This window comes from Somniosus microcephalus, chromosome 33 (genome assembly GCF_052327205.1).
Source record: "Somniosus microcephalus isolate GS21.2 chromosome 33, FLI_Smic_1.0, whole genome shotgun sequence".
Taxonomy (NCBI): domain Eukaryota; kingdom Metazoa; phylum Chordata; class Chondrichthyes; order Squaliformes; family Somniosidae; genus Somniosus; species Somniosus microcephalus.
The window spans coordinates 27,738,871-27,758,175 of NC_141019.1; the positions used below are offsets into that span (position 1 = coordinate 27,738,871).

Consider the following 19,305-nt stretch of genomic DNA (forward strand, 5'->3'; position numbering starts at 1 on the left):
CAGACTTATGAATGGAGCATTCCCTGCTCCGATTGGCTCCCCATGGCCCACGTGATCCCAGGGGACGCATCGAACTAACTGCGCCCCTGGGATACGCAAGCACTGCGCGCCGGCAGCTGGGGGAGGCCCAGGATCGGAATTCCACGCGGGCCAAGAGCTCAACGGCCGGCACGCTAGGTAAGTGCAGGTCGGGGGCTTGCACCCGCGGGAAGCCCCCGACCCGAATTTCTGGGCCATTGTTTATTGAATGTTAAATGACCAGGTGAGTAGATATTTAACTTGATAATTAGGTAAGGAATTGTCAAATGGTCACACAGTTTCGTCACTGGTCAGGAAAGTAAAAGACGGACAGACAGAGACATTTAGACATGAATTGAAGTGATTGTTAGACTGTATGATTAATGATATGTGCAGCTTCAATCACATTGTAAATTGGCTTCAGGGCTGCAGCTTCTAACACAGGGATATTCATTTTCACATTAGTTTTGTTGTTGATGACAATGAGGGGGTTCAGGGTCGACAGGGTTTCCTCATTGACAGAGATTCCATCTAAATACTGTTTCAGGAGTTGCCGGAGCTGCCTGTTCTCCTGCAGTAAGGTATGTTTCTCTTGTTCCAAAACCATCTGATCCAAGAGAACCTTATTATAGCGCTTCCAGAATTGTTCCAGATCCACATAGTCCATCATCACCTTAAAGAAAAAGACAAAAAGTGCAAATTTACCATACTATAGAATCAAGGGAGAACAATCACATTCAGCAGATCTGGAAAAGCAACTCCCATATAAGCAAAATCCCAGCCTTTTGTATCCAAATCCCAATTACAGGAAACTCTCGATTTACCGGCACCTAAAATAACCGGAAATCTCTGTTAACCGGCAAAATTCAGGAGTAGGTTCAGGTAAGTTTTACTTCATATTAGTGGCAGTTCCTGGATCTGTGGCTGTGTAACTGGGGTTCGTGCACTTGTTGCTAAGCAACAGGGACACTTGGTCTGCGGCCGGAGTTCCTGCACATGTTGCTAAGCAACAGGGAAGCCTGGATTTGTTGCTGTGTACGAAGCTCTCGTACCTTTTAACTATACCTCGCTGTAATCCGGACTTTTTGATAAACTGGCACCACGCCGGTCCCGTTGGTGCCGGATAATAAAGAGTTTCCTGTAGGATGTATTTCAGGCAGGAACACTACTAATTAAGGTAAGCCAGAACCCAATTTTAACCCTTCATTTCATTACAATATGGTGATAGTCACAATGATGCATAATTTCGTCTGCTGTCCAGCTGGACAGTAATAGTATCCTTGAAATGCAGGGAGGTTACACAAATTAAATGCAGCATGCATTCAGGTGAGCCAAATCTGGTCTACGTTCCACAAGACTAACTCTTTTTCTTCGGAGGCAAACTCCTCTCACATCTACCAGATCCAAACTCTACCATACCTACAAATCTTATCCCCCATCACACCTTAGTCAATTCACCTTTCTAATAAATTCCAACTTAAGCAATAATACAAAAAGAAAATACCGCAGATGCTGGAAATCTGAAATAAAAACAGAAAATGCTGGAGATACTCAGCAGGTCAGGCAGCATCTGTGAAGAGAGAAACAGAGTGAACGTTTCAGGTCGAATACCCTTCGTCAGAACTGGAAAAAAGCCAGGCTTTTTTCCAGTTCTGACGAAAGGTCGTCGACCTGATACGTTAACTCTGTTGCTCTCTTCACAGATGCTGCCTGACCTGCTAAGTATCTCCAGCATTTTCTGTTTTTATTTCCAACTTAAGCAAACCCAGTTCTTGAGATAGAACTTGTCCACCACTCACCTGAGCCAGCTTCTCACACGGCCTCTTGATCATCAGACTTTGAACTCTTTTCTCTTCTTCCGGGGTCAGAGAGGAGGCATAGAATGGAAGAACTTTCTCCTCTTCCGTTTCCAGTTTCCTGCACATCTCTGCCATTTTCAGAATGTGTTCACCCTGGACACATCAAAGGAGTTAGCATTCACTACGTGAAGAACGACAATTATTGAACATTGACTCCAAAAGAATTACAGTTGTAAGAACTCATTGAGATGGGCTACAATGGTCATCCGAGTTTAACAGTGCGGAGGTTGGACTTCTATACAAGAACTCTATTTGGGGAGGACTGGTATGTTGATAAAAGGTATGTTGATAGTAACATTAAATTACTATCCGAGTTCTTCTTCACACGGTTTGAATACATGTGGTATGCTCAAGCTGTGCATAGTACACAATGACAGGTATTATCACACATTGTGTCGTGTAGTTCCTGCTGGAATGTGCATAAGGTAGGCTACATTTTGCAAAAAGGACAAAGTACTTCTCAATCATTTGAACAGAACAAACATTACGGTAATTCGAAGTAATCTTACACACTGAATTGTGGCAATGTGCTGATAAGATAAATATTCTGGAGCATTGCTTGATTACCTTTCAGAATAGCCAAGCCACACCTTGGGCTCTACCCCCCTTCGATCATCTTGCCCACCTGCCTCTCATTCAAAATCTTTTTCATTTACCCCACCCAAGCCCCACCCCGACGTCTTCACTGAAGATGTCTGCCTTAGCCTCTGTACTGAGCAGCTCCGCATCCTTGGTGACTTCAAACTACACCTAAACTCCCCTACTCTCCCCCCCCCCCCCCCCTTTCTCAATCTCACCGTTCGTACACATCGGACCCGCTCTGCTAATGTCAGATATATCCCACTGTCGCCACTCCCTGCGAGCAATGCCACGGGAGATTCTATAGGAACAGATAAATTACAATCTGGCTCATGTGACCTGTGCATATCAATCGAGTAGACTTTCCTCCATTCACTAGTGTTACTGAAAATGTTAGAGTGAATATGAACCTTTTTCCTAACGGGCTTAGTTCAGGGACCTGTGACTTTACCTTATCACAGACTTTCTTCAGTGCTTTGATGGCAGCATTACTCTCGAGTGTTAGTTTGATGAGACGCTCATGCTCACGTGCTCGGAGATAATTCATCTGGCTTTTCTGCATCAGGAAGTGTTGCTTAATTGTTTCCTTTTCATCTCGTAGTTTTTTATTCTGTGCCTCACACTTTTGGGAAGTGGCAGCCATCTTGATCTTCAGGGCTGCTATTGCATCCTATTTGTAAAAAAAAAATGGAGTAGTCAAACTTCCAGTTACCAGTATAAAGATTAAACTTTATGTTGTACTAATTTTTTTTTTTTTAAACTGAGATTTGAATCGTTCCACCATTGGCAGCCGTGCCTTCAGCTGCCAAGGCCCTAAGCTCTGGAATTCCCTCCCTAAACATCTCGACCTCTCTTTCCTCCTTTAAGACGCTCCTTAAAACCTACCTCCTTGACCCTGCCCTAGTATCTCCTTACGTGGCTCGGTGTCAAATTTTGTTTTAGAACGCTCCCGTGAAGCGCCTTGGGACGTTTTACTACGTTAAAGGTGCTATATAAATACAAGTTGTTGTTGTTGCGAACTAAGGGAAAAGCCAAGGGCAACAGACAGATGGAAGGAGGGAAGCAAGGAGCTACATAGGTTTGAGGTCCTGGTAAACAATGATTTGGAGTAGGAAACTGCGATGAGTCTAGTGGAGCGATTTTACACAAACATTCTCCCAACTTTTCCCACCAGGAGCGCATAGATACTCCTCACAATTTTCAATGCATTAAAATGAATTTGATTGCGATTTCCCAATCTGTTAAGCTCCCCACTGGCAGTGCTCATTCATAAAATCCACCCTTAGTGAGGATTTATTGGGGAACAACATGTCGGATGGCATATTTGGAGCTTAAAAGGCAAAACAGAGGAAAGTTCAGAGGAGCTAAAGCTGAGAGGGACAAGGTAGGCTGCGGCAGAGAGAAAAAGAGGGTTATTAATATTCTAAACAATAACTATCAAAATGGCATACAAATTCAACCTCAGTACAGTTGCAGCTGTAACAATTCTTGGTTCATCTTTTCCCAAATATGGTCAAATGAAACTCTGCAATAGCCGCGGTAAAGTACAACAGGTACAATCGGTATTTCGTCAGACCTACTTGCATTTTCTGCAGCTTTTTCATCTGCATTTCAATCTCTTTTGCACTCTTCTCATCTCGTGCCTTCAGTGCTTCAAATGCAATTTTCCGATCCTCGGTTGAGTCGATGTAGTTCTTCAACGCATGTTGGAACTGCAGCCACAGGTCTTCCACTAACCCTTCCAGATGAACGCGGAGTGAATGCTTCTCCTCCAGGCTCTAAATGCAGCAAGAACACCATTTGTCTCATTAAGTGCTGAAGTGATTTGGAAATAATAGAAATGACATAAATAATTGTTCTTTTCAGTAAGCCAGTCTTGGGATTCTGCAGTAATTTCCGCTTGATAGCAACTCTAGCAAGATTCATGAAGAGAAAATAATCAGCCTTCATTGCTACAGTGCAATATTAGTACTGATGAATCGGTCTTAATAGGAACAGGATCTTGGGCCGTATTTTGCTCTATCTTAATTTTCATGAAAACGCCTCTGTATAAACAGTAGAAAGTGTTAATAGACTTCATCTGTTTGTACTGCAGCTATGAGTCTTGCTGCCATCTTAAAATCTAAAGAACAAAATACTTGCTCGGTAAGCACAGCAAAGAATTTTTTTTAAAGGTCATTCATGAGGCTAAAGGGCTCAAGGGGTATGGGGAGAAAGCAGGGACCGGGTACTGAATTTGGATGATCAGCCATGATCGCATTGAATGGCGGAGCAGGCTCGAGGGGCCGAATGGCCTACTCCTGCTCCTATCTTCTATGTTTCTATGAGAACCTCGTGCAGAATGTCATCGGGGTGGGGAAAACAGAATAAAAATGAAAAGCGAGTCCTGAGCTCAAACCTGCTGTTAGTTAGGTTGCCGAGATTTTGTAGAATCACCAGAGTATTAACGTAAGTGAATAATGGAGTTTTTAGTCCCACAGCCTGGGTGCACTGGCCATTGACAGCATCTTGCAGTGTAGAAGAAGCAGGAGGAGACAGCAGTCTTGATGTGTAGAGGGCATAGGAAGAGCTCAGAACTAGCTACTCTAGGCTACTACTTTACAGTCATATTCTTCCTTAACTTACTGCTACTGTACTTTTCAAGACAAGATGCATCTTATTGGACCTCCTTAGTAGCAAGGGTCAACCCAGAGTTCAGATGCGCACCTCACCAAAAATCATAGTGGCAGCCGTGGCTCAGTGGGCAGCACCCTCGCCCGAGTCAGAAGGTTGTGGGTTCACGTCCCCACTCCAGAGACTTGAGCACAAAAATCCAGGCTGACACCCCAGTGCAGTGCTGAGGGAGCGCCGCACTGTTGGAGGTGCCGTCTTTCGGCTGAGACGTTAAACCGAGGCCCCGTCTGCTCTCTCAGGTGGATGTAAAAGATCCCATGGCACTATTTCGAAGAGGAGCAGGGGAGTTCCCCCCCCCGCCCCCCCGGCCCCAATCCCGTGTCCTGGCCAATATTTATCCCTCAATCAACATCACTAAAACAGATTATCCGGTCATTATCTCATTACTGTGGGAGCTTGCTGTGTGCAAATTATCTGCTGCGTTTCCTACATTACAACAGTGACTACACTTCAAAAAGTACTTCATTGGCAGTAAAGCGCTTTTGGACGTCCTGAGGTTGTGAAAGGTACTGTATAAATACAAGTCCATTTTTTTTTAATTTTAAGCTCACCCTATTTCTTCCTGGCCCAGTTGGTGAAAAGGTCTTTTCACACTTTGCTGCTGAGCCATTACTGATACATCTGGACTCTCCACAGCTGGACGAACAAAATCTTTGTCATTTATACCAGTGAATTGGTTTGTTAGCTGCTTGAAGGCGTGTAAGGAGCGTTTATTGCAGGCCCTTTGTGATCGGCCAGGTTTCTGACATTATTGCATGAAGCAAGCCACGGAAAAATCACTTATCCATCATTTTGAATGGTGGTCATTAAGATCCAAAAATATTAGTTATTAACCATTTTCTTTTTAAAAGTGGGAAATTATTGGGGAACTTTACCAGTTGATGAGGAGTTTGCCCCTGGCAGCGCCTACGGGAAATTTGGGCATATTTGCCCACAATTTTCTGACCATTTTGAATCGATTGGCCAGAACATTGTAGGCAGTCTGTACCCAAATCTCGGATAGGTGCTGCCGGCGGGAGAGGCTCCTGATCAACAGACTCATATGATGAACAGACTGAAAGTCGACTCAGTACTGCTGAACTGCTGCTGGTCTACAAAGTGGAGGAATAGTTTGCTATCTTCCGGTCTCTTTGTCTATTAATTTGATCTGCTAGTTGTTGCTGGGTGCTTTATTAACATGGTTCACCCCTGTACATTGTTGCACATTTTCAATGAACATTTTGAAATAGTGAAAAATTACAAAAGATGAGTTTAATATTGGTCAAGTGTATCTACAGTACCACTTCGCCATTTAAGCAATGAAGTTGTTCACAATCAGAATATTGCTACACTGATATTTCATACCCTCCAATGTACATGTGAAGCAATAAGAACTACTAGTTTAGAATTTTTTTTGGACAGTTCAAAAGACTTTTTTTTTGTTTCTCCCACCGTGCTAATTTTCCCCGCTCCCAGACTGAAGCTACTGACTCTCGCGATGATTCTGTTTCACGGGCGCCTGCCATGACCTCACCTTAGTGACCATTATTCAGTGAGCTTCGGCAAGCTATTCGAATGTGGGACATCACATCTGAGCCTCAAAAGATCTTCTTGAGGTTTCCCGGATGGCTCGGTGAGTTTATCCAGTAAGTAGCTGAGCCATATAGAGCAGGGAAGTCCCAGGTCTGAGCCCTGGTGGTTTCAAAGTCCATGGGCTGGGAAAGGCCAAATCAGTCTGTGTTCCAGATCCTGATCGATGTCCAGTGACGCCTGCTGGAAAGTGAGTGTGCGCAGACAGTGGGAGGAAACAGGATTGGGCTCAGCTGTGATGCCCCCACAGTCTAATAGCTTGCCAACACTTGCTGTTGGGGCTCACATGAAGAACGCCCACTTTAGTAAGATAGCGTCTTCAGAAGAGGATGGTGGGTTCAGTATGAACACAAAAGTGCATTTACCATCTAGAAGTTCTGTGATAACATTTAGACCCAGAAAAACCACCCACAAATTTAACTCTCAGAATTTAATTTTAAAACTATATATTTTTGTTGTTATCCAGTTATTTTTGATAGAACTTGATCACATGGCATCCAACCCCTTGTTTGGCTGAATGAGTAGTGTCCGAGCTTCCTTACCTTGTTTTTGAGGTCATCCCTTGTGCTGTTGAATTCTTGCCGCGCATCGTTTGAGACCTCACCAAAGATCTGGTCCATTGCATACATGATATCTTCTAGATTGGTCATCTCCTGCTCATGCTGCGCAATCACCTGCTGTCTGTTCAGATGCAGATTAAATTACTTTAATAACAACCACTTTATTAACCGTAACACACAAAACAGATCACTTAATTACACTTTGCACGGTTAAGCAACGCCTCGATTTTAAAATTCTCATCCTTGTTTTCAAATCCCTCCACGGCCTCGCCCCTCCCTATCTCTGTAATCTCCTCCAGCCCTACAACTCTCCGAGATCTCTGCGCTCCTCTAATTCTGGCCTCTTGAGCATCCCTGATTATAAATTGCTCATCCATTGGCGGCCGTGCCTTCAGCTGCCTTGGCCCTAAGCTCTGGAATTCCCACCCTAAACCTCTCCGCCTCTCTACCTCTCTTTCCTCCTTTAAGACGTTCCTTAAAACCTACCTCTTTGACCAAGCTTTTGGTCATCTGCCCTAATTTCTCCTTATGTGGCTCGGTGTCAAATTTTGTTTTATAACGCTCCCGTAAAGCGCCCTGGGGACGTTTTACTATGTTAAAGGCGCTATATAAATACAAGTTATTGTTTTGCTCTCTTATGTAATTAAAAGAGTATTATGCAAATGAAAACCGATTTATTTTTTGCAAAGTAGAAGTGGTCCATGGGCACTATGGAAAGATTTACAACTTCAATTTCAGAGTTCAAAGGCTGCCTGTTGTATCAGTACATAAGAACATATGTCAACACCTCTTCGTATCCCAAACCTACTGTCAGTAAATGTGCGAGTTGAACACTGACCTCTCGGCATCAAATTCTTCCTTCAGCGACTCCAACTCGGCCTCAAACTCATTCTCTAACAAGAGTAGTCTACTCCGCTGCAGATCCACCAGCTTATCTACGTTCTGAACATGGTTACGCAGGGCTGTTGCGTACTGCTCTTCTGCCTCTTCCAAATCCTTTGTTAAAGCCTGGAGGGAGAGGCATTACAATTACATTACTGGTTCTTCTGATGGCTCAGCGAGTTTAAATAGTCCACTCAACACCATACTTTGTGGTGTAGGAGCTTGGACTTCCACTGCTTTACATTACCTGAAACATTTTATCGTAATACGAAAGCTACAGACTGGTAAGATACAGGTTTGGGATCACTGATTCCCAATCTTGGTAGCAGCACCAGTGCAAGGTGTTGAGTGAAAAGCAAGAAGTGAATGGTAAATCACCCTGGGATGCTATTTGCAAGTGCAGGTGGTTGCAGTGCAGCAGTGGCCAAGACGTTGCAGGAGGTTACATTTGTCCTGCCAGCCAGTGAATAGCATATGCTGCGGGCAAAACAAAAAGAGTGAAAATATTAGCTGTGTCCGGCTATGTTGTTGAAGGGATGATTTAGTGGCCATCATCAATCTGAATGCTGACAATGGAGAATGATAGCCATAAAGTCACTGCCTCAGAGAGCATGGAAATATCTCACTTTTAACAGGAAGGCAGTCTCCCTACAGAATCTTCACCACTGCTAATCGATTGTTCCTGACAAAGAGCCATGCCTTTGTTAGCTCTGGACTTGACTGTTCCAACGCACTCCTGGCTGGCCTCCCACATTCTACCCTACATAAACTTGGTCATCCAAAACTCGGCTGCCCGTGTCCTAACTCGCACCAAGTCCCGTTCGCCCATCACCTCTGTGCTCGCTGACCTACATTGGCTCCCGGTTAAGCAACGTCTCGATTTCAAAAATCTCATCCTTGTTTTCAAATCCCTCCATAGCCTCGCCCCTCCCTATCTCTGTAATCTCCTCCAGCCCTTCAACCAACCCCCCCCCCCCATCCCGAGATATCTGCGCTCCTCTAATTCTGCCCTCATGAGCATCCTCGATTTTAATCGCTCCACCACTGGCGGCCGTGCCTTCAGCTGCCTCAGCACTGTAAGCTCTGGGATTCCCTCCCTAAACCTCTCTACCTCTCTTTCCTCCTTTAAGACGCTCCTTAAAACCTCACTCTTTGACCAAGCTTTTGGTCATCTGCCCTAATATCTCCTTATGTGGCTCGGTGTCAAATTTTGTTTTAGAATGCTCCTGTGAAGCGCCTTGGGATGTTTTACTATGTTAAATGCGCTATATAAATGCAAGTTGTTGTTTTTGTTGCTGCTTTTGAGTAGATTCTGTTGATAAAAATGAACTTGAGACATTGGATTATTGGGAAATTCAAATCTTCATCCACCAAATATTCACTCACACATCATGTAACGGTTCTATTCATGCACAACATCACTACAGAATATTGAGCATGAATTGTTGAATAACACGGTCATAAAAGCATACAGTTCCTACATTGTCAAGACATTAGGATCAACCCAGGGCATCCAGTGCAGCCATGCTTACAGGAAGTGCAAAAACCTGTGTCTGTTTGTGCAGTGCCCAGCTAGCAGTTGGCCTGTCTCCTTAAAGAGGAATGAAAATGTGAAAAAAAAATTGTGCCTAGGCCTACTTTCTCTCCTTATTCAACAGTTAGTTCCATCTCATGACACAATTCGAGGACAATGGTCAATTCTCCTCTCACCCTGATGACACTGTCTTTCCGATCGACAATTCTTTCAAAGGTTTGACTCAAGATCTCAATGTCCTTCCGTAGTTCTGAGGCTTTTGCTTCCCTCATCACAGTGCGCCACTTCTCATTCAGCTTTAGCGTGTTGAGACGGGTGTTGTGCTCTTCCTTGGACAGTTTATCCTGTAGGGAAAGAACACTGGTGTTTATGCGGAAAGAGTACGGTAAATCGCACCACGAGTGTGATAGTCAAACCATGACATAAATACCGGATGTCTATGCAAATTGCAGGCTGTTCTAAATCTGCAAATCATTAAACGCTCCCGAATAGAGAAAGTTGGCTTGTGAACATCAGCAGAATTCCTTAAACTCGTTGCCTGCCATTTGTTATTTTAGAGAGTTAATTCTGTAATTCCGTGCTCCCAACAAGGAAGTCACACTTGAAAGGAGTGCAGGTTGGAAACAGGGCAACAACATTGCATCCCCAATTCTCCGACCTGCGCTCCGTGAGCGTGGCTTATACTTAAAAAAAAATAATAATGTTGCTGCCTTCCTTCCTGTGTACAAGAAGCACACTGAATGTGTTATTGTAAGCACCATGACTTACAAGAAATGGTAATCGAGATGACAGTAACACAGAACCAGACCTGTTAAGTCTCATTTATTTCTAGTGATAGTCACTGTTTTATGCAAAACATACGACCTCTTTCCATGTGCTTAACTATAAAAACAGTAAGTCTATTCAGCAGGTTTGCGATCGAAGTCAGTGTCTTTGTTAATAATCATGCTGTTTCCAGTAGCCTGACATTTGCAATACTGGGTAGGATTCGGAGGTAAAAGGGCATCATGTGGTCAGTCCTGTAAAGTCATATATTGTTTCCCAGTGACAGATCACCATAACAGATGGTGTATCACAAAAGGTGTAAGTGGCCCCAATTTTTTCGTCGCCGGTTAATCTCTAGATAGATTTACAAACCTCAACAAAAAGGCTCAGAATAAATGAGATGCATACTTGAACGTATAGTTTTCAAAGTACTGTAGGACACCGATGGAGCAAGCAGGATGGCTAATCGTATTAACCTAGATTCGCAAACATTTAGGAAAATAATAATGATATCCAAAGATGGATAAAAATTGATTAATTTCAAAAAATGCAAAGAGATCAGTATATTCCACCACTCCCTTGCCTTCACATGGTCCATCTCCGACTCTTCCCTTCCTTGACTTCACTATCTCCATTTCTGGGGAGAGGCTGTCAATCAATATCTACTAAAGCCCACCGACTCCCACAGCTACCTTGATTACACTTCCTCCCACCCCGCTTCCTGTAAGGACTCTATTCCATTCTCCCACTTTCTCCGACTCCATCACATCTGTTCTGACGATGCCACCTTCCACACCAGTGCTTCCGATATGTCTTCCTTTTTCCTCAACCGAGGATTCGCCTCCCCCCCTGGTCGACAGGGGCCTCAACCTTGTCTGTCCCATTTCCCGCACTTCTGCCCTCACCCCTTCCCCTCCCTCCCAGAACCACAATAGGGTTCCCCTTGTCCTCACCCTCCACCCCATCAGCCTCCACATTCAACCGATGATCCTCCGCTACCTCCAGCACAATGCCACCACCAAACACATCTTCCCCTCCCTTTCCAGCATTCCAAAGGGACCGTTCCCTCCGCGACACCCTGGGCCACTCTTCCATCACCCTCAACACGCACTCCCCTTCCCACAGCACCTTCCCATTAAAGTGCAGGAGATGCAACACCTCCTCCCTTCCCAAACACTCCTTCCAGGTGAAACAGCGATTTACTTGCACTTCTTTCAATTTAGCATTGTATTCGCTGCTCACAATGCGATCTCCTCTACACTGGGGAGACCAAAGGCAGATTGGGGTGATCACTTTGCTGAACACCTCTGTTCAGTCCGTAAGCATGACCCTGAGCTTCCGGTTACATGGCATTTTAATTCTCTGCCCCACTCTGTCCTTGGTCTCCTACACTGTTCTAATGAAGCTCGAGGATCAGCACCTCATCTTTCGATTAAGCACTTTACAGCCTTCCGGACTCAACATAGAGTTCAACAATTTCAGATCATAACCTCTGCTCCCATTTTTTTGGACAGCAGCTGTTGGTGATGATTCTGCTGTTGCCATTTACAGCTCCTCTAGACCCATCTTTTGTTTCTTTATTTGTCCCATTACCGCCCTCTTTTGCCTCGCACCATCATCTCGTGTCATTTAATCTCTCCTGCCTTCCACCCAATCACTGACCTTCACTTTTGTTCTTTCCTCCCCTCCTTCCCTGCCTCTGTACTTGCTTAAAACCTGGTACATCTCTAACTTTTTCCAGTTCTGACGAAAGGTCATCAGACCTGAAACGGTAACTCTGTTTCTCTCTCCGCGGATGCTGTCTGACCTGCAGAGTATTTCCAGCATTTTCTGTTTATATTTTAGATTTCCAGCATCCGCAGTATTTTGCTTTTGGATCAGTATATTATGTTCGATACCCCGGTGATAATGTGTTGCAATGATTTAGAATGAATCCGACAGACACAACATTTTACATTGCCCCCGCCAACCCCCATCCTCTCATGCAGCATTCCTGCAGCTTGCTCAAACAGCCAGTCTTCCTGTCGGATTTGACAGGGTGAATGCTGGCAGGGTATCGGAGAGTGCTGGTGGTTCAGTGGGGGAGAGCATCACAGCCAAGCCCAATTCTGTCCTCACCTGCCATCTATAGATGCGTACTTTTCAGCAGGGGTTACTAGATAGTGATCAGGAGTGAGAGTCCAGGCTGCTTTTCCCTTAACCCAGGAACACAGAAGCAAACTGTAGCATTCCTACTGCTCTGCTGGCTGATATCAGCTAACTCTGCACCGACCAACAATGGAACTTGGAATCTTCCAGGTTTGTTTGGCTTACTACCTTACCCTATGAGCCATTGGGGAGGCCACATTTTTAGGTTCTTGTTTTTTCCTGAGGGAATCTAGCCCCTTTATTTTCTCCACAGCCCACCTACCAGCTGCCAGTTGCAGCCAAGAGGCTGATCTGTTCCCAGGCCTCCACTAATGCCTCTTTTAAGCTGGCCTCTAGAAGATGCAGAAGAATAGCCATGTCTGGAGTCCCTACTAAATTGAAATGTTGGCCAGGAAAGGTTGCAGATTCAAGCTCATGATCGAAACTGCCATCTTTTAGATGAGACTTTCAACTGAGACCCTGTCCACCTGTTTAGGTGGTCATAAAAGAGCCAATGGCACTATTTGAAGAGCACGGATCTCTCCCAGTGTCTTGGCCAAGAGTTCTCCTCACCAACACCACCAGCAAAAGGCCATTCAACTCATAGCTGTCTATAGGACATTCCTCTTCGCAGATTGGCTGCCGCTTCTCTCTACATAACGGTGACTGCGCTTCAAGAGTAATTCATTGGCTGCGAAGCACTTTGGGATGTCTTAAGGACATAACAGGTGCTATATAAATACAAGTTACTGCTTTTCTTTTCTCGGTTCTGCCTTCATCAATGAACGTGATCCTTCTTGGTCTCATCAAGTATGTTTAGAAGGCTGCAGGGGCAGTTTCACTCGCTCCATGACCTCAGACCTACTCTCCCCAGCGAATAACTTCAAACAAAGGGGTTCCTCTTCTGCATCTTTCACAAGGCAGTGACATTTATTCAGCGGACTAAGAAAACGCGAGCAGCCATCTCTATTCTGCATTGCAATTTTCAGTTTACATCTCCTAAGTAATAAATAGTGCCCGTGAGGTTGGAAGCACAGATTAACGCAGCGGGGCCTCTGCTCTGACCATGCTCCACCCTGTACAGCAACAGCCAACCCTTCTTCAAGAACGCAAGAGTCGTACCGAGAAAGAGAACATAAACGGCAAGATAGAGGAAGGGAAATGTAAAAATTACATCATGTGAGATAAGCAGAGACATCAATTTTATTTGTAGTTGTGAGTGATGTCATAGGAGATCAACCACTATTTTACTATTCTATTGTCAGTATTTTATTCTATTGTCATTGGAATAACAAGCAAATGGGACTTCATCACTGAAACCCAGCTCCCAATACAAGATAACGTAACTGCTAAGGCACGATAGAAAATCCCCCGAGCTCCTCAGGACATGGGATTCACTACCATACCCTAAAAAGAAATATGAACATTTTCAGAATGTGATCATCATCCTCCTGATTACCCCTCATGGCAAACTGAGAGTCAGCCATGTATGTCACCCAGGGGAGGTATTCAGTGGAGGTCAAGCATGTCGCCACAGAAAGAAATGAAAACATTGGTAGGCAAGTTTTCCTGGGTCAATTTAAAGCACCAGAATCATACAACTTTACGGCACAGAAGGAGGCCATTCGGTCCATCGTGTCTGTGCCGGCCGAAAAAGAGCACTCCAGCCTAATCCCACTTTCCAGCACTTTGTCCATAGCTCTGTAGGTTACAGCACTTCAAGTGTATATCCAAGTACTTTTTAAATGTGGTGAGGGTTTCTGCCTCTACCACCCTTTCAGGCAGTGAGTTCCAGACCCCCACCACCCTCTGGGTGAAAAAAGTTCTCCTCAACTCCCCTCTAAACCTCTGACCAATTACTTTAAATCTATGCCCCCTGGTTATTGACCTCTCTGCTAAGGGAAATAGGTCCTTCCTATCCACTCTATCTCGGTCCCTCATCATTTTATACACTTCAATTAAATCTCCCCTCAGCCTCCTCTGTTCCAAAGAAAACAACCCCAGCCTATCCAACCGTTCCTCATAGCTAAAATCCTCCAGTCCAGGCAACATCCTCGTAAATCTCCTCTGTACCCTCTCTGGTGCAATCGCATCCTTCCTGTAATGTGGTGACCAGAACTACACGCAGTATTCTAGCTGTGGCCTAACTAGTGTTTTATACAGTTCAAACATAACCTCCCTGATCTTATATTCTATGCCTTGGCTAATAAAGAAGTGTCTACCTAAAGTGATAGGTTACATAACTTCTATGAGGCAACATTGGCACAAGCCTGGAGACAGGTGCCTCCAGACAGCTCCATCGGGGAGTGCTGTGCAATGCAGAGAGAATGAAAGAGGCAGTAGAACATAACTAAATAATTCAAATGCAACTTCTTTAAAATAGATATGAATATCTTTACTGCAACTTCTATTATAAACAGGTTAGTCAATAAGAACTGGATGTAATTATATAAAAGGAATTTGGGCGATCCCAACCGAATTCCTAGCGAGGATGCCGTTAAGTTGTTGGGGTTTTACTCTAGATATTTTTTCTTGGATTCAGTATCTCAGACAACTCTCAGATGTTAGTGCACACTCCAGAGAGTGCGCCTTTACCTGCCCAATATCAAGCCCAGGGATCAAACAGAAAACCTTTGGTACTGTATTTCAGCTACTAATTATATCATGTATTTCCATGTGACTTCAGAAGGTGATCGAATCTACATTTCACTACAGCTTGGGTTAGGGCTTGAACTAACCAACAGATTTATTAAACAGTAAAGAGAAGCAATGGCACACTGCACATTCACAAAACTCTGCTGCCTGTGTCCCAAGTCACACCAAGTCCCACTGCATTGGCTCCCAGTTAAGCAACGCCTCGATTTTTAAATTCTCATCCTTGTTTTCAAATCCCTCCATGGCCTCGTCCCTCCTTATCTCTGTAACCTCCTCCAGTCCTACAAACCTCCAAGACCTCTGCATGCCTCCTATTCTGGCCTCTTGAGCATCCCTGATTTTAATCGCTCCACCATTGGCGGCCGTGCCTTCAGCTGCCGAGGCCCTAAGCTCTGGAATTCCCTCCCTAAACCTCTCTGCCTCTCTACCCTCTTTTAAGACGTTCCTTAAAACCTACCTCTTTGCCCAAGCTTTGGTCATCTGCCCTAACTTCTCCAGATGTGGCTCGGTGTCAAATTTTGTTTGCTAACACTCCCGTGAAGCGCCGTGGGACGTTTTATTACGTTAAAGGTGCTATATAAATATACGTCGTTGTTGTAAACAGACTTAACTCTCCCTCCTCAGAAGATTCAAATCCCACAAAGATTGCCCAGCCACGCTTCAGCAAAGCGCTCAGATTTGAAACAGAGAAGTACCTTTAAGAATTGACTCAGCATGTCCTCTTTCTTTCGTTGCATCTCTTCTTCCTCCAGCATTTTCTGCTGCATGTATAGCAGTCGCTCCTCCTCGGTCATTTTGGCCATTTTTTTATTCCCTTTCTTCGGCATGGTGGTTCAATCTGCAGACTCCTAAAGAGATTTGCATGTCACCAACAGGAAAAAGCATGCGCCCATCCATACAAGGCTATGCATTAGAATGCAATCTATTAGAAATAAGGGCATTGGACCTCGGTTTCTGACTTTTCCACCTTTGCCACTATAACACTTTAGAATATGCAGCTCTCCCAGCTCTGGTGTCCAAAGCAGGTGGTGCGGTGGCACTGTGCTCCCTGCTGGAGGCCTTTGCTCAACTTCACATTTCTCCTACAGGAAACTTTCGATTTACCGGCACCTAAATAACCGGAAATCTCGGTTAACCGGCAAAATTCAGGAGTAGGTTCAGGTAACTTTTATTACGTGCCTTCCTCCATGTGTTGCTGTGCAAGGGTGTGGCTGCAGCTGTTGCTAAGCTACAGAGACGCTTGCAACTTGTGGCCATTGTTTTGAAGAAGCAACAGGGTTTGTTGCTTTATACGGAGCTCTCAGCTCCGTATCTTTTACTATAGCGCTCGGTTATCCGGAATTTTTGATGAACCGGCACCACGTCGGTCCCGTCGGTGCCGGATAAAAAAAAGTTTCCTGTACTTTCTTTAGCAACACACCACCTTGAGCCCCTGCAGCCAGCACCCTGATTCAACCTCCGTCCCAAGAAATAATTGAGGATACCCCAGCTTTCCTGTCCTTATTAAACCAGCTTGCTCACCGTGAGCAATGCCACGGGGGAGATCTCAGTAGATAAATAAATTGTATGCATATGCTCTGACAACATGTCTGGGAGAGAAATGTGTCTGTTTATATTAGTAGCTAGAAGTGGCTCACTCTCTCTCTCTAGGGAAGATTGATAGCATTCTACCAAAGACAGACAAACTGGTCATTGCTGTATGGGGGACAGTCCTGCGTGCAAAATAGCTTATTTAAAAATTTGCTCTTGGAATGTGGGTGACACTGGCAAGGCAGTATTTATTGCCCGGCCCGAGTTGCCCGGAGAGCATTCAAAATCAACCACGTCATGTGGGACTGGAGTCCCGTGTAGGAGAGACTGGGTAGGAATGACAGATTCCCTTCCCTGAAGAACATTAGTGAACCAGTTGGGTTTTTACAGCAATCCAGCAACTTTCATGGTTATTTTTCTGGTGCAAATGACCAGATGTATTGAGTTTTATTTCCATGAATTCAGAACTTCCGTGTTATTAGTCCAGCACCATAAACAATTGGCTACTGGACCCACTGTCATGTTCCCCTGCACAATAAGTCATTTTACATTAGTTCATTGTACTCGAGGTGTTTTGGGAGATATCTTAAGACAGTGCATGCAAATACAAGCCTCTTTTTTGCTTTATCCATGGCAAGTTAAAAGGAGACAATGCCTCATATGGCCACCTTTTCCCAAACAGATATAACCAGGTATTTTATGGTAGAATTCTGACTGCAGCCTATCTTTTGATACGGTATATCAAAGAGTCAGTGAGGGAGGGTGTAAAGTGCAGGAAAAACCCTGAATTCTGTGGCAGGCAGGAACACCACAGGAATGTCAAGGGAGCGTCCGTTTGGTTCGCAGAAGACACAAGATTCCACGCAAGGAAATGGGGAAGGTGGGCGTGGGGGGGATCGCCAATATAAAAACTGGCCTTTTGGTGTCTGGTGTACATTTTTCTGGATCATCCCATACAAAGCCTGGTGACTATCCTCCTCCTCCTAACAACACCTCAGCTTCCTGCACTTGCTCCACTCCAGAGACTTGAGGGCATTAATCCAGGCTCACACTCCAGTGCAGTACTGAGGGAGCATTGCACTGTTGGAGGGTCAGTGCTGAGGGAGCGCCGCACTGTCGGAGGGGGCAGTACTGAGGGAGCGCCGCACTGTCGGAGGGGCAGTACTGAGGGAGCGCCGCACTGTCAGAGGGCAGTGCTGAGGGAGCGCCACACTGTCGAGGGGCAATACTGAGGGAGTGCTGCACTGTCGGAGGGTCAGTACTGAGGGATTGCCACACTGTCGGAGGGGCAGTACTGAAGGAGTGCCGCACTGTTGGAGGGGCTGTACTGAGGGAGCGCCACACTGTCGGAGGGGCAGTACTGAGGGAGCGCCGCACTGTCGGAGGGTCAGTACTGAGGGATTGCCGCACTGTCGGAGGGGCAGTACTGAAGGAGTGCCGCACTGTTGGAGGGGCTGTACTGAGGGAGAGCCACACTGTCGGAGGGGCAGTACTGAGGGATCGCCGCACAGTCGGAGGGGCAGTACTGAAGGAGCGCCGCACTGTCGGAGGGGCAGTACTGAGGGAGCGCCGCACTGTCGGAGGGGCAGTACTGAGGGAGCGCCGCACTGTCGGAGGGGCAGTACTGAAGGAGTGCCGCAATGTCGGAGGGGCTGTACTGAGGGAGAGCCGCAATGTCGGAGGGGCTGTACTGAGGGAGAGCCACACTGTCGGAGGGGCAGTACTGAGGGATCGCCGCACTGTCGGAGGGGCAGTACTGAAGGAGCGCCGCACTGTCGGAGGGGCAGTACTGAGGGAGCGCCGCACTGTCGGAGGGGCAGTACTGAGAGAGCGCCGCACTGTCGGAGGGGCAGTACTGAGGGAGCGCTGCACTGTCGGAGGGGCAGTACTGAGGGAGCACCGCACTGTCGGAGGGGCAGTACTGAGGGAGCGCTGCACTGTTGGAGGTGCCGTCTTTCGGATGAAATGTTAAACCGAGGCCCCGTCTGCTCTCTCAGGTGGGTGTAAAAGATCCCAGGGCACTATTCGAAGAAGAGCAGGGGAGTTCTCCCCGGTGTTCTGGGCCAATATTTATCCCTCGATCAACATCACAAAAACAGATGATCTGGTCATTATCACATGGCAGTCTGTGGGAGCTTGCTGTGCGCAAATTGCCTGCCGCGTTTCCCACATTACAACAGTGACCACACTTCAAAAAGTACTTCATTGGCTGTAAAGCGCTTTGGGACGTCCTGAGAATGTGAAAGGCGGCGCTATAGAAATGCAAGTCTTTCTTGCTGCGCGGCCAGTTCCCCTGATCCACAGGCCTAGCTCCCCTTGGTCGCCTGGTAGCTCGGACCGTGTAAGCCGGGGACTCGGCGGGCGGGCGGCCCCGCCGATATCGCGCGCTCTCTCTCTCACCGTCCCTCGCACTCTTCTGGCTCCGCTCCTCCTGAAGCAGGCCCGGCGCGGATCTCTCTCCTGCTTTCTTGCGGTAACCTAGCAACCGCTGGCTCTCACAGCGCCATAGCAACCGCCAACAAGGCAGTTGGCGGGAAGATGGTTTCCCAATCCC

The 19,305-nt window shown here is 46.0% G+C and overlaps 1 protein-coding gene across 1 annotated transcript; it reads right to left on the reverse strand.

The window, feature by feature from the left end:
- Positions 1-373: 373 nt before the first annotated feature.
- Positions 374-19,291, reverse strand: drc2 (dynein regulatory complex subunit 2). Its single transcript, XM_085972796.1, has 9 exons — positions 19,152-19,291; positions 15,917-16,069; positions 9,851-10,018; positions 8,097-8,266; positions 7,241-7,379; positions 4,037-4,234; positions 2,908-3,126; positions 1,818-1,970; positions 374-691 (listed from the first exon to the last, which is right to left on the reverse strand). The coding sequence occupies exons 2-9, from the start codon at positions 16,046-16,048 to the stop codon at positions 386-388; spliced, it is 1,485 nt and encodes a 494-aa protein (XP_085828922.1). The 5' UTR covers positions 16,049-16,069; positions 19,152-19,291; the 3' UTR covers positions 374-385.
- Between the last annotated feature and the right edge of the window lie 14 nt (positions 19,292-19,305).